The sequence below is a fragment of the Euleptes europaea genome, chromosome 20 (assembly GCF_029931775.1).
Source record: "Euleptes europaea isolate rEulEur1 chromosome 20, rEulEur1.hap1, whole genome shotgun sequence".
In the NCBI taxonomy this organism is placed as follows: Eukaryota; Metazoa; Chordata; class Lepidosauria; order Squamata; family Sphaerodactylidae; genus Euleptes; species Euleptes europaea.
Genome location: NC_079331.1, coordinates 23,548,856 through 23,563,344, shown reverse-complemented (window position 1 = coordinate 23,563,344; position 14,489 = coordinate 23,548,856). Strand labels below are relative to the sequence as shown.

Genomic DNA, 14,489 nt, shown 5'->3' with positions numbered 1-14,489 from the left:
TGCCGCAGCTTAGCCTCAGTCACACAGTGAAGATCCTTGTGCTGTGGTAGCAGCTGCTGCCAAAACAACGTTTTTTTAAAATCAGCATAGCTGTCAGACTCAGAGTTTTGTCCTCAGTGTCCCTTCAAGCAAAACTCAACTTGAAGCAAATCTCCAGTGGCCAACGAGAAGCCTTTCTAGGGGCAAAAGCCCCACCCTGCCACTCCCATTTTCTAAAAACACTTCGTGGGCTCTAGGAAAGGTGTTGGTGGGCATCATGTTGGGGACCCCTGGTCTACTCTGAGCCTATTAATATCATTTTAGATCGCTCTGTTTGTTTTATACTGTTTTATGCCCTGGCATGTTTTTACTAACCTGTTTTTATTGGCTTGTCATGTTTTTCTTGTTGTGAGCTGCCTCAAGCAGGTTCTGGAGACAGATATTCTCTAAAGAAATAAACATTCTAAAGGATCATCCTTAATATCCATTATCCTAAGCCCTTTTCCGACTTCCGCCATGGCAAGTTGGACTGACCACAGGGCAGGGAAGAGGGGCAGTGCTGCCCCTACGATCAATCTGTGTGCATTTACTGAAAGGTTGGAGCAGAGCCGATGCTCACGCGAGGTCTCTGCGCCCTGGTTTTACAGCAGTAAATGCTTCTGCCGATGACTCAGCAAGTCCTATGAAAAGTGACTGGGATATAAAGCAGCTTTAGGCTGAGCCAAAGTCTGGCTGGAAGGTGCAGGAGACAACCACTTTGAAGTTAACCAGGTCTGGTCTCCTGGACGGGAGGATGCCTGGGAACCTGGAGTTGCCAGGTACCTCCTGGCAACCAGCGGGGAGGGGTAAGTGGGCGTCTTACCAGACTTAAAATGAGGCTTAAGTAGGGTTGCCAGCCTCCAGGTGGTAGCTGGAGATCTCCCTCTATTACAACTGATCTCCAGGCGACAGACATCAGTTCACCTGGAGAAAATGGCCGCTTTGGAAGCTGGGCTCTGTGGCTTTATATCCCATTGAAGTCCCTCCCCTCCCCAAACCTCGCCTTCCTCAGGCTCCATCCCAAAAATCTCCAGGTATTTCCCAACCCGGAGCGGGCAACCCTAAGCCTAAAGCCTCGATGCCGCAGACGTGATGACGTGACTTCTGGAAGTGATGTCATCACATCGGCGATGTCGGGGAGGATGCTCTGCTATTTGGGCAAAATCTCTATGGGCCCAAAGCGGGGGATTCCCCGCCTCTGGCGGGGGTTTGGCAACCCTATCAGGGAACCCCACCAACATGCTTATTAATTTTTTTATTTGCTTTATTCCCCTTATAGGGACTAAAATTTATTAATTCATTCATTAATTAAAATATTTGTACCCGCTCACAGCAGTCTTATGCAGCTCTTCTTCCAGTGATGTTTGTATTTCAGCCGCCAGGTACCTGGCAAGGAATGATGCGTGACCTTGAATTCCTGCCTTTCTTGTATTTCAGCTCTGAAGCTTTCCAGAAAGGTGGGCGGAAGGGAGCCAAAAAAGTGATGATTGTCATAACAGATGGAGAGTCCCACGACAGCCAAGACCTTGAGAAAGTAATCGAAGACAGTGAGAAAGATAACGTCACCAGATATGCCGTTGCTGTAAGTTGCTTTTGGGGGCAAGCGGCTGTTAACTTTTTGGCTTGAATTACATTGAAATGAATGTAGTAGCCTCTGATTGGATGACATTTTTGTACTCAGTGGCTTTCAAACTTCCTATTTTCAGAGGAGATATTTTTAACATGCATTTGTGTGCCAAGAATCATATCATAGAGTTGGAAGGGACCACCAGGGTCATCTAGTCCAACCCCCTGCACAAAGCAGGAAATTCACAACTACCTCCCCCCCCACACACACACAGTGACCCCTACTCCATGCCCAGAAGATGGCCAAGATGCCCTCCTCTCATGATCTGCTTAAGGTCATAGAATCAGCATTGCTGACAGGTGGCCATCTAGTCTCTGCTTAAAAACCTCCAGAGAAGGAGAGCTTACCATCTCCCAAGGAAGCCTGTTCCACTGAGGAACCACTCTGATAACAAGTTCTTCCTAATGTCTAGGCGGAAACTCTTTTGATTTAATTTCAACCCATTGGTTCTGGTCCGACCTTCTGGGGCAACAGAAAACAACTCAGCACCATCCTCTATATGACAGCACTTCAGGTACCTGAAGATGGTTATCATATCCCCTCTCAGTTTTAGTATGGCTAAACATACCCAGCTCCTTCAACCTTTCCTCATAGGACTTGGTCTCCAGACCCCTCACCATCTTTGTTGTCCTCCTCTGGACACATTCCAGCTTGTCTACATCCTTCTTAAATTGAGTTGCCCAAAACTGAACACCAGAGCAGAGTAAAGTGTATCATACCATCCCTCCTGAGTGTCTGCCATGGATTCCCTGTGCCTTGCTGAGGATTCTTGACCATATTAAGACACAATGGTTGATACCCAGTGGCAGTACAGTGCGGGGGATCAATTGGGTTTCCAGCTCTGGAGCCTGGGGGGCAGGATTTGGGGTGGGGAGGAACCAGACCTCAGCAGGGTGTAATGCCACCCTCCAAAGCAGTCATTTTCTCCAGGGGAACTGATCTTGGTCATCTGGAGATCAGTTCTAACAGTGGGAGATCTCCAGGTGGCACCTGGAGGTTGGCAACCCTGAGCAAAAAGTTATGAACCTCCTGTGGGGACCTGGAGCTCTCCTGGAATTATGACTGATCTCCAAACCTCAGAGATCAGTTCCCCTGGAGGAAATGGCAGCTTCAGAGGGTGGGCTCTATTGCAGCAGAGCTCCCCTCCCTAAATCTCCAGGATTTTCCCTACATATCGTTGGCAGTCCTATCAATGGGGAAGATTGGTAGTGTGCATGCAAGCTGACTCTCAGGGTCTTCTCATACAGCAACCATTCTAAAGAACCACAAGGTGAGCTGGAACACAGTTTAGGGTACTACCTATGTTTATTTGTGATCTGCTATTGTATGCTGCCTGAGTAGGATGGCCCGGGATAGCCCAATCTCATCAGCTCTTGGAAACTAAGCAGGGTCAGTGTTGGTTAGTTCTTGGACAGGAGACCACCAAGAAAGTCCAGGATCCCTACGCAGAGGCAGGCAATGGCAAACTACCTCTGAACATTTCTTGCCTTGACCTGGATGGCCTAGGCCTACTCGATCGAGTCAGATCTCAGAAGCTAAGCAGGGTTGGCCCTGGTTAGCTCTTGGATGGAAGACCATCAAGGGAGTCCAGGGTTGCTATGCAGAGGCAGGCAATGACAAAACCACCTTTGCTCGCCTCTTGCCTCGAAAAACCCTTACCAGGTCACCATAAGTCAGATGCGACTTGATGGTGCTTTACACACACACACCATTTTCTCCAGGGGAACTGATCTCTGTCATCTAGATATCAGCTATAATTCCAGGAGATCTCCAGGCCTCACCTGGAGGTTGGTAATCCTACCTGTCAGAGTAGTCGATACAGGCCTAGATGCACCCTCTGATGGAATCAGGGTACTGCAGCTGGCTGTGTATCAGACACTGTTATTGTTTGCACTCAGAAGCCCCATCCTTGTATGTTTTGGACAAATGTGTTTTATTTCGTGGAAAAAAATCTTGAGACTTATCTTTCTGCTTCCTAATCCCAGGTTCTTGGTTATTACAACAGACGAGGAATCAATCCGGAAGCCTTTTTGAAAGAAATAAAATTTATAGCGAGCGATCCAGATGAAAAGCATTTCTTCAATGTCACTGATGAAGCTGCTCTGAAAGATATTGTCGATGCTCTCGGAGAAAGGATTTTCAGTTTGGAAGGTGAGCGGTGTCGAAGCTAGTGATTCCCGGGGCCCCTTCTGGTTCTCGAGGTTGCCTGCTGTGTTTTGTAAGGAAGCCCCCCTGAGTCCTGTGGATGGCTGGATTTCACAGGAGCCCTTGGGCTTTTAGAGCGGAAGCTGGCACAGATTTGAGAGGGGAAAATATTTTATTTTACTTTATTTACTCCTTTTATACCCCCACTTTTCTCCCCAGTGCAGACATTAAGTAGCTTACAACATTCTCCCTGTCAGGATCAGGCGTCTGTCCCTAGCATCCCATAAGCAAACTCATCCAGGCAGGTAGCTCTGAAGCAGTAATACTTTATTAGGAACAAAAAGACAGATTAAAGGACTGACAGCCTACAGGCAGGTGAGGCTAGTAATGATGAACACAGGCAGGTTACATGCTTAAGACACTACAGACTGAAAAGGTAAACATTGCTAGGCCCTGTACTGGGCTACCAGTTCCCATTCGTGCCAATTTACCTGTTAGCTCTGTATACCTGTAGGTTTTCTAATAAATCAACTCTCTTTTGGACTCCTCGTCTGTGGATGTTGTTTGTGGGATTACCACGGGGACAAGTGCTTACAGCAACCCTGAGATAAGCGGTTCCCAGGAAGACAGACTAAACATTACCACAGCTTCAGAAAACAGGATGAGCGAAACTGTACACAGATGTTCATAGGCATGAGAACCAAGGACTTGACGTGTGGCCAGAACCTGGCCTATCTCATGTCAAGAGCCTTTCCTCCAGCTGAAAGGCAAGGGCCTGACACTCCCCTTCTGTTCTGTCTCCAAGTACAAATTTGTATGTGAAAATCCTTACTTCCTATGTAGAAATTCAGTTTTAACAGCTAGATTCCAGTCCAGTAGCACCTTGTGTCTTGTGTTAAATGTCGTCAAGTCGCTTCCGACTCATGGCGACCCTATGAATCAATGTCCTCCAAAACATTCTATCATTAACAGCCTTGCTCAGGTCTTGCAAATTGCGGGCTGTGGCTTCCTTTATTGACTCAATCCATCTCTTGTTGGGTCTTCCTCATTTCCTGCTGCCTTCAACGTTTCCTAGTATGATTGTCTTTTCCAGTGACTCTTGTCTTCTCATAATGAGGCCAAAGTATGATAGCCTCTGTTTAGTCTTTTTAGCTGCTAGGGCCAGTTCTGGCTTGATTTGATCTGTAACCCACTGATTTGTTTTTTTGGCAGTCCACGGAATCCGTAACACTCTCCTCCAACACCACATTTCAAAGGAATCTACTTTCCTCCTATCATCTTTCTTCATTGTCCAGCTTTCACACCCATACATAGTAATAGGGAATACGATGGCATGAATTAACTTGATCTTGGTTGCCAGTGACACATCCTTACACTTACACTTAGTACCTTAGAGACCAACAAGGTTTCCAGGGTATGAGCTTTCGAGAGTCAACGCTCCCTTTGTCAGATACTTTGTCAGGTGTCTGACAAAGGGAGCTTTGACTCTCGAAAGCTCATACCCCCAAACAAATGTGTTGGTCTGTAAGGTGCTCCTTGAGTTGAAACTTGCTCTTCTACTGCAGACCAACATGGCTACCCTCTGATACTCTCAGATTTTTAAGAAGAAGAGTTGGTTTTTATATGCCTATTTTCTCCACCATTTAAGGGAGAATCAAACTGGCTTACAATCACCTTCCCTTCCCCTCCCCACAACAGACACCCTGTGAGGTAGGTGGGGCTGAGAGAGCTGTGACTAGCCCAAGGCCACCCAGCTGGCTTCATGTGTAGGAGTGGGAAAACCAACCCGATTCACCAGATTAGCCTCCGCTGCTCATGTGGAGGAGTGGGGAATCAAACCCAGTTCTCCAGATCAGACTCCACCGCACCAAACCACCGCTCTTAACCACTACACCACGCTGGCTCTGATAAGCTTTTAAGACTCTGATAAGCTTTTCTTTTTGAGTGACTTGGGAGCAGGTGGGATTTGACCTTGCATTTTGGGAAGCAAGCATTTATAACAGCTAGAACAACAAGTAATTCAGATGTGAAATTTACCTGCTAATGAAGAATCATAAAATCATAGAGTTGGAAGGGACCACCAGGGTCATCAAGTCCAACCCCCTGCACAATGCAGGAAATTCACAACTACCTCCCCCCACACCCCTAGTGACCAGAAGATGGCCAAGATGCCCTCCCTCTCATCATCTGCCTAAGGTCACAGAATCAGCATTGCTGACAGATGGCCATCTAACCTCTGCTTAAAAACCTCCATGGAAGGAGAGCTTACCACCTCCTGAAGAAGCCTGTTCTACTGAGGAACCGCTCTAACTGTTAGAAAATTCTTCCTAATGTCTAGATGGAAACTCTTTTGATTTAATTTCAACCCGTTGGTTCTGGTTCGGCCTTCTTGGGCAACAGAAAACAACTCAGCACCATCGTTCATATGACAGCCCCGCAAATATCTGAAAGATTCTATCCTTTGGATGCCGGGGAGTCAAGTTAAGGGGACAAATATTAACATAAATATACATTTTGAGTATCATCTAACTAAATTAAAGCACCTTTAAGGGCTTTCTGTTTCAATGAGAGAATGAATCATGGGCCTGTTTCTTACTTAATTCTGTGGAATTTAAGAATACTTAAATTGTGTCTTAGAGTGAAGAATTCTAATTTGATTTCTCAGAACTGTGGCTTTCAAGTCTAAATGCCCATTCCAAAAGTTGTCCCAATTCGAAATACATACAATGAAGCTGCTTTCTACTGAATCAGATCCTTGGTCCATCAAGGTCAGTATTTTCTACTCAGACTGGCAGCAGCTCTTCAGAGTCTTAGGCTGAGGTCTTTCTCATCATCTACCTCCTGATCCTTTTAACTGAAGATGCTGCCAAGGATTGAACCCAGGACCTTCTGCACACAAAGCAGATGCTCTACCACTGAGCCACACCCCCTCTCCTACACATGAAGCCTGCTGGGTGACCATGGGCTAGTCACAGCTCTCTTAGAGCTCTCTCAGTCTCACCTACCTCACAGGGTATCTGTTGTGGGGAGGGGAAGGGAAGGTGATTGTAAGCTGGCTTGATTCTTCCTTCAGTGGTGGAGTAAGTCGGCATGTAGAAACCAACTCCTTCTTCTTCCACGGGCTGGGTGTCCCCCGTTCATTTCATTTCAGTGTGTTGAGGGATTGGCTTCTGCCATTGGAAACATTGAAGCCCCTTGCAGGTGGTGAAATTCCATATGCACGTGCCAGAATTCCACCCCTGGAAGAAACGGGATGTGAATTTAAGTGCAAGTTTGTTCCAGCTCGTAAAATAAATCATATTAAGTCTAAGTAATCAGAATTTCCTCCCTTTCAGAGGTGTAGCTTTGCCAGTTTCTTTTTCTTGCTCTCTGGGGACCGCAGCTGCCCGCGCTGGCTTGCACCGATTCTGTGCCAGTCTTAGGCAGCTCCATTCAATGCCTTGGATTCAAACACATCACCAAGGACAGCAGGTGCCAATGTACTAGTTGGTATCCTGTCCTGGCAGAGAAAGGAGATGGCAAAAAAAGCCCCAATTCTAGCAACTGGACCGGACTCGGAAGCAACACTGCCCATGCACCCCAATCACATAGTGGCATGGCATGCTGTCAGCCATATAGGAAAGCAAGCAAGCCATGAATGGTAATGCCAGCATGCCCCCTGATGTCCCACCACCACCCGTGGAACAAGGGCAGAACCAAGGGAAACACAACACCCTCCACTGTAAGGGAAACCACTAGGACTTCCATCTGTACCATGCTTAGGAGAGGGTTTGAACCAGCTTCTGCAAACACCCCCATATCTTTCCCCCCATCAGAGCTTCTAAGACTCACACACACTAGTAGGGTAGCGAGCTTCCAGGGTGGGGCCTGGAGATCTCCTGGAATTACAACTGATCTCTAGACGAGAGAGGAATTTCCAGGAATTTCCCCAACCCAGAGCTGGCAACCCTCCATGCTGGGTGGAGAGATGGTATTGAGCTAGTGCTCAACAATCCCTACTGCAGAGTCACAGTGGGAACTGATCTCTATCGCCTGGAGATCAGTTGTAATAGCAGGAGATCTCCATCTACTACCTGGAGGTTGGCAACCCTATTAATGCCCGTGAATTAAGATTGCAGGGAGAGGTCCTCCTGACTGTCCCACCAATTAAAGATGCTTGTTCGATGTGTGCACAAGAGAGGGCCTTTTCAGTGGCAGCCCCACATTTATGGAACAACACCCCCCCCGGAAGGTGTGCCTGGCCCCATCATTACGGTTGCCAGTTCCCTCTTCACCACTGGTGGGAGGTTTTTGGGGCAGAGCCTGAGGAGGGTGGGGTTTGGGGAGGGGAGAGACTTAAATGCCATAGAGTCCAATTGCCAAAGGGGCCATTTCCTCCAGGGGAACTGATCTCTATCGGCTGGAGATCAGTTGTAATAGCAGGAGATCTCCCGCTAGTACCTGAAGGTTGGCAACTCTACCCATCATTGAGGCAGGTTAGACAGAGAGTGACTTGCCGAAGGTCACCCAGCATGCTTCCAAGGCAGAGGAGGGATTCGAACCCATATCTCCCGGATCCTAGTCCAGAACTCTGTCTATTATGCCACACGGCAGTTTGCAGAGTAGCCTTAAGATTATGTCCTGAATACCCCCAAACGATTAGGGGAGGTCCGTTTGTTCCTTTGTCTGTGTAGCATCTGACCATTTCCCTCTGCTGAGTGTGCCTGATGAATCTTTTCATGCCTCCTTGTTATTTCTAGGCACCAACAAGAATGAAATATCCTTTGGGCTTGAAATGTCCCAGACGGGATTTTCATCACACATTGTGGAAGTGAGTGAAGAACGCTTTTGTTTTTCTCCTTTTCCGCCTTTGATTCATGAGTCTTTGGCATGTGGTTGATGTTTGCAAGCCCGGAAAGGTTTTGGTTTTTGATATATGAGTCCATCAGAAGGCCCATGTATGGTAGCAGAAGATACCTGGATTATTTGTCTATCAGAAGCTGGAGGCCACTCAAAATTCTCAACTTCTTTGCGGGCTGCGAGAGCTCATTTCCTGATGCCATTGGAAAGAAAAGCCTGGAGCCACAGTCCAGAAATTCCCAGAAACTCTCAAATATGTTTCTACTTGGTTCCTCATGGAAAGTGATACTGAAAAAATGCTTCTCTCATTTCTTTTTGAGAATGTGTTGACTGAAAATTGAGATGGAAAAGCCAGGTTTGTCCCTGACAAAATTCCAGCATAGCAATGGCTTGCTAGAGCCGGTCTCATACCAGATAGGGTTAGGGCAACAGGTTGATTGACTGTCCGTTAAATGTCAGTAATTGTTTTCAGCCATAACTCCCCCAAATAGGGTTGCCAACCTCCAGGTGGGGCCTGGAGATCTGAAATTACAGCTCATCTCCAGACAACAGAGATTTGGCGGGTGGAATCTGTGGCATTATGAGGTACCTCCCTTCCCCAAACCCTGCCCTCCCCAGGCTTCACCCCCAAATCTCCAGGAATTTTCCAACCTGGAAACCCTGCCCCCAGAGTCTTGGACTGGCTCTGGGCCTTGCATTCTGAATTTATATCACTATGGATGATGGTATAAATGGAGCGAATGGATGAAATGCACATTCCAGAGAGAGTCTGAACGGTTTTGAAGGATTCCAAGATACTTGTACCCACTTCCTACTGTAATAATAGAAAAGGTCTGTTTTGTGAATGGCTTGGAGATGTTCAGCAGGGGTAGCTCAACCCTTGGAGCCTTTAGGCAAAGGCAAATCTGTTGAATTTCTGCCTGCTTTTCTGCAGTCCAAGATGCAAGAGCCCTGATCAGAAAGGAAAAGTGATAATTCTGCTGCTGCTTCTGGACCGTGCTTGGCACAGCATCTTTGAGCTGATATTGATTTACTTTGCTGTTTCCTCAAGGACAAGAGTTTTGTTTTTTTTTCCCTGAAGTTGTCCTGCCAAATTTGACAGGTCTGGAGTAGTTGGCAGGTCTTGGGCTATTTCACTTGCTGGCTTGGCAAAGATTTCTTTCCACATGCCCAAAGCTTTTTTAAATACTGCCTGCTTCCTAAGTATCACTAAAATACAGATTATAGTAAAAATGCAGGGATCTGTTGTAGGTGACAGTATCAAATGCAACCCCAGTGGATAAATGTCACGGGAAAGGCCAACAGAAGGAAATGAATTGTATGGGACAGTCAGAGGATAGCCAGATGTATTCCCCTTCCCAGTACTCCTGAATTGTGTATCTTCCAGTTAACTCCCTCTAATCCTTAAGACTTCTGCAAATTTTACCAAGTAATAGGAAAGTTGTACAGGTTAGTTTCCTTTAGAATGCCTAAGAAGGGTGCAAGACAGACAGACAGACAATAAGATACTTGAGAACAATTCAAGGAAACTTTCAAATACTCCTCCCTCCCCCCCCAAAAAAATTACTGATAAATTCTAAGCTCTTAACGTTAGTATCCCGGTCCCTTTTCTCTGTGTTGCTGTTGCTGTTCTTTATGTACCAGTGCTTTTTGTTCACCATGGGCAGGATGGGGTTTTGCTTGGAGCGGTAGGTGCTTATGACTGGAATGGAGCAGTTCTCAAGGAAACCAGCAGTGGCAAAGTTGTTCCCCACCGAGAATCCTACCTTCAAGAATTCCCAGAGGAGCTGAAGAATCATGGAGCGTACCTAGGTAAGGGTAGTCACCAGGAACTGCTGGGTAAGGTGGCAACTCTTCCCACATAGTTAACTGTTCCCCTTCACATTGCATGCCATAAGAACACAAGGAAGGCCATGCTGGATCAGACCAAGGCCCATCAAGTCCAGCAGTCTGTTCACACAGTGGCCAACCAGGTGCCTCTAGGAAGCCCACAAGCAAGACAACTGCAGCAGCATTGTCCTGCCTGTGTTCCACAGCACCTAATATATTAGGCATGCTCCTCTGATCCTGGGGAGAAGAGGTATGAATCATGACTAGTATCCATTTTGACTATTAGCCATGAATAACCCTCTCCTCCATGAACATGTCCACTCCCCTCTTCAAGCCTTCCAAGTTGTCAGCCATCACAACATCCTGGGGCAGGGAGTTCCACAATTTGTTCAATGAGTTGACAAGCTTTCTGAGTTATGCAGGTTTCCCACCCCCCACTTGGAGAGAGAGAACAAACCCATGTAACCTGGAAACATGTTCCTTTTTTTCTACCAACTCTCTTCAATCTTCCGTTTTGGATCTTATCTGTTTCTGAGCTGGATCAAAATCTCAGCCACTGCCTCGTGGGCCGTGGCTACTTCCCTGCGTACCAGTTTTGCCCATAGTTATATGGCTCTCCAAAACAGCATCCTCTGGGCAAAATGCATCATCATTCTGCAAAATTCATTCTGAAAGTAAACTCTGGACTGCAGGCGGTGTCTTTGGTATGAGAGCAAAGCCGCTCTGTCTGTGGATGACACCTTCCGCCTAATATTTTTGTTTCTGTTTGTGTGCTGCAGGTTACACCATCACCTCAGTTGTGTCTACAAGACGTGGCAGGATTTATGTTGCGGGGGCACCCCGATTCAACCACACGGGGAAAGTGATAATTTTCACGATGCACACTGACCGGAATCTCTCCATCCACCAGTCGCTGAAAGGGGAACAGGTAAAGGAGGGATGCAGCTGGTGGAGGGGCGGGCGGGCTTATTTATTTCATCAGAGCCACCAAGGCAGCTAGCAAATTAAAATGTCCATAATAAAAACACATTTTAAAAACTATTAAATCCAACAGAAAATACATCATTAAAACAATTAAAGCCAGAGCTAAAATACAGACAAAAATGTAAAAACAATTAAAACAGGGGAGGAAGGAGGGATTGCTGAGGAAATGCCAGAAGAAACACGAAAGTCTTCACCCGCAGGCAGAAGCTGGCAACAGAAGGGAACAGACAAATCTCCCTGGGAGGAGAATTTCAGAGTTTTGTTGCCATGACTGAGAAGGCCCTTTCCCAGTTTGCTGCCTGCCTAATCTCAGAAAGCAGGGGTACGCAAAGCAGGGCCTCCAAAATGACTGTAGTGGCCAGGCAGGTTTATAAATTTAGGAATTTGCAAGGCTGCAGAATATCCAAATCATTCCGTTGGTGGAGTCAAAGATGAATAACTTCATTTTGTAAGTGGTACAGTCAAGGGTGTGTACGTGTCTCATCTCTGCTTCTGTCATAGTTAGTTTACAAACAGAGCACAGATTTCAGCATCCAGAGACTCACCAAGTCGGTTTTTTAAAAAGCACGGCTTCAGGGCTGCAGAGATAAGCTTGAACAAACATAGGCAAATTGCAGAAGTGGCAATGAGTTCTGTAGGCTGACTGTACATGTGAAGTGACAGCCACTGATAGGACCTCTTTTTCCAAGGACACAGTGAATCTTTTTTAAAAGCCATTGGCTTGTATACAAGCCAAGTTTCTCTCTGTTCCTACACCCACTGACAATTCCCAGGAAGATCACATTAACACACGAACATAGAATCATAGAGTTGGAAGGGATCACCAGGGTCATCTAGTCCAATCCCCTGCACAATGCAGGAAATTAACAACTACCTCCCCCCCACACCCCACACCCCCAGTGACTCCTACTCCATACCCAGAAGATGGCCAAGATGGCCTCTCTCTCATGATCTGCCTAAGGTCAGCATTCCTGACAGATGGCCATCTAGCCTCTGCTTAAAAACCTCCAGGGAAGGAGGGCTTACCACCTCCCAAGGAAGCCTGTTCCACTGAGGAACTGCTCTAACTGTTAGAAAATTCTTCCTAATGTCTAGACGGAAACTCTTTTGATTTAATTTTTAACCCGTTGGTTCTGGTCCGACCTTCTGGGGCAACAGAAAACAACTCGGCACCCTCCTCTCTATTACAGCCCTTCAAGTACTTGAAGATGTATTGTCTACTCAGATTGGCAGCTGCTCTCCAGGGTTCTGGGAGAGGTCTTCCCCATCACCTCCTGCCTGGTCCTTTTTAACTGGAGATGCCGAGGACTGAACCTGGGACCTTCTGCATGCCAAGCAGAGGCTCCACCACTGAGCCACAGCCCCCTCCCCAATTATCCTTCCTGGGGTTGCAGGATCATGCCAAAGATTAGCCAGGTGGGTTGGTGGGCTGGGCGATGAAATCAGTTCCTTTCCTCAGAGGAACCGTGCCTTCAGAAGAAACAAAAGCAATTTCACCCCTTTGCCCTGCCTCTCTCTGTAGTCCCCCCCCCCAACTTGAGCAGGTGTTCCTCCACACTAATCCCATGACTCCAGGAATAAGAAGGGGCTGCGGGACAAGAGAGGAAAGCAGGGAAGATCCCCATTCTGTGCATGGAGTTGTAAGATGCAGCCCGCTACGGCCATCCATCGCTGAGGGGTGATGACTTCCATCGGTACATGTTTGTATTGTGCGAAGTAGTTCCTTTAGCTGGTCTTTAAACTGCTACCAATCAGGTTCTGGTTTTGCCTCTTGAGAAGAGAAACTTGAGCCAGCCATGTGGGAATTAAATGGCAATTCCAGATTATCCAAAGATTGGTGCACGCAGACAATTTTCTCTGCACAGGAATGACACCAGGGAAGCCAGCCAAGGAGCTGTAGGCTGGAATACTGTCCTTTACTGGGTGCAAAAACACACATACCCCATACACTAATCCTTCTCGCCATAGACATTGAGCAATTAGAAGAAAGCAACGTCAGAGAACGAGGAAACAAATATGACCCTTAATCTTCTAGGCTCAAAGGTTTTAATCTGTTTCTTTTTCCGGGAGAGATGTCTAGACAAGGAGATGATAAATTGCTTCTTTTAGAAATTCCTGTCATTCCAGATGCCTCTAATTTCTTGGAAGCAGATAAAAGTATAGAATCACAGCCCCCTCCAGTCCTCATTCCATATGCATATTTTCTCTCTCCCCCCCTCCTCAATTTCTTTCTGTTTCAGATTGGCGCCTATTTTGGAAGTGAAATCAGTTCTGCAGATGTTGATGGCGACGGGATCACCGATGTCCTCTTGGTTGGAGCACCCATGTATTTCAGCGAAGGGAGAGAGAGGGGGAAGGTGTACGTCTATGTTCTAAAAGAGGTAAGCGGCTTAGGTGGGGCCAACACCAAGGCGTTTCACCCATGACGGTCAATGTGCGTGGCCCTTGAGGACTGTGCAGAGCTTGATGTGGAAGCTTCTAGGGCCACCTTTGAGCCTCGTGAACCCTCTTCCCTTCAGAGATGCTGATCGAATGCCACATTCCCCTGGGGTTTGAGTTTGTTCCCTTTTGTCTGCAGCAGTGGTCGCAGCATTGTAATACCTCTCTTCAGAGTTGAACACATAGAGCCGCCTTATACTGAATCAGCCCATCAGCCCATCAAAGTCAGTCTTGTCTACTCAGATAGGCACTGGGTCTCCAGGGTCTCAGGTCTTTTCTTTCACCTCCTACCTGGTCCATAGTGGAGATGCCAAGGACTGAACCTGGGACCTTCTTTATGCTAAGCAGAGGTTCTACCAATGAGCCCTTCCCAGAAAAAAAATAACGCATGAACACATGAAGCTGCCTTCTACTGATTCAGACCATTGGTCCATCAAGGTCAGTATTGTCTACTCTGACCAACAGTGGCTCTCCAGGGTCTCAGGCAGAGGTCTTTCACATCACCTACTGGCTGGTCCTTTCAACTGGAGATGCTAGGGATTGAACCTGGGACCTTCTGCATGCCAAGCAGACGGTCCACCACTGAGCTGCAGCCCCTCCCCTAGTT

The 14,489-nt window shown here is 47.0% G+C and overlaps 1 protein-coding gene and 1 non-coding gene across 2 annotated transcripts in view; one reads left to right on the top strand and one right to left on the bottom strand.

Annotated features, from left to right (window-relative positions):
• Positions 1 to 14,489, top strand: part of ITGA11 (integrin subunit alpha 11) — a 132,791-nt gene that overhangs the window by 63,342 nt on the left and 54,960 nt on the right. Inside the window, exons 8-13 of the mRNA XM_056865758.1 lie at positions 1,456 to 1,600; positions 3,631 to 3,796; positions 8,530 to 8,600; positions 10,297 to 10,441; positions 11,239 to 11,387; positions 13,684 to 13,824. Of these exons, the coding sequence (XP_056721736.1) occupies positions 1,456 to 1,600; positions 3,631 to 3,796; positions 8,530 to 8,600; positions 10,297 to 10,441; positions 11,239 to 11,387; positions 13,684 to 13,824 (817 nt within the window). The remainder of the gene's footprint in view (positions 1 to 1,455; positions 1,601 to 3,630; positions 3,797 to 8,529; positions 8,601 to 10,296; positions 10,442 to 11,238; positions 11,388 to 13,683; positions 13,825 to 14,489) is intronic.
• TRNAT-UGU (transfer RNA threonine (anticodon UGU)) lies at positions 6,646 to 6,720 on the bottom strand. The gene has a single exon. It is a non-coding gene; the product is annotated as a tRNA-Thr (tRNA).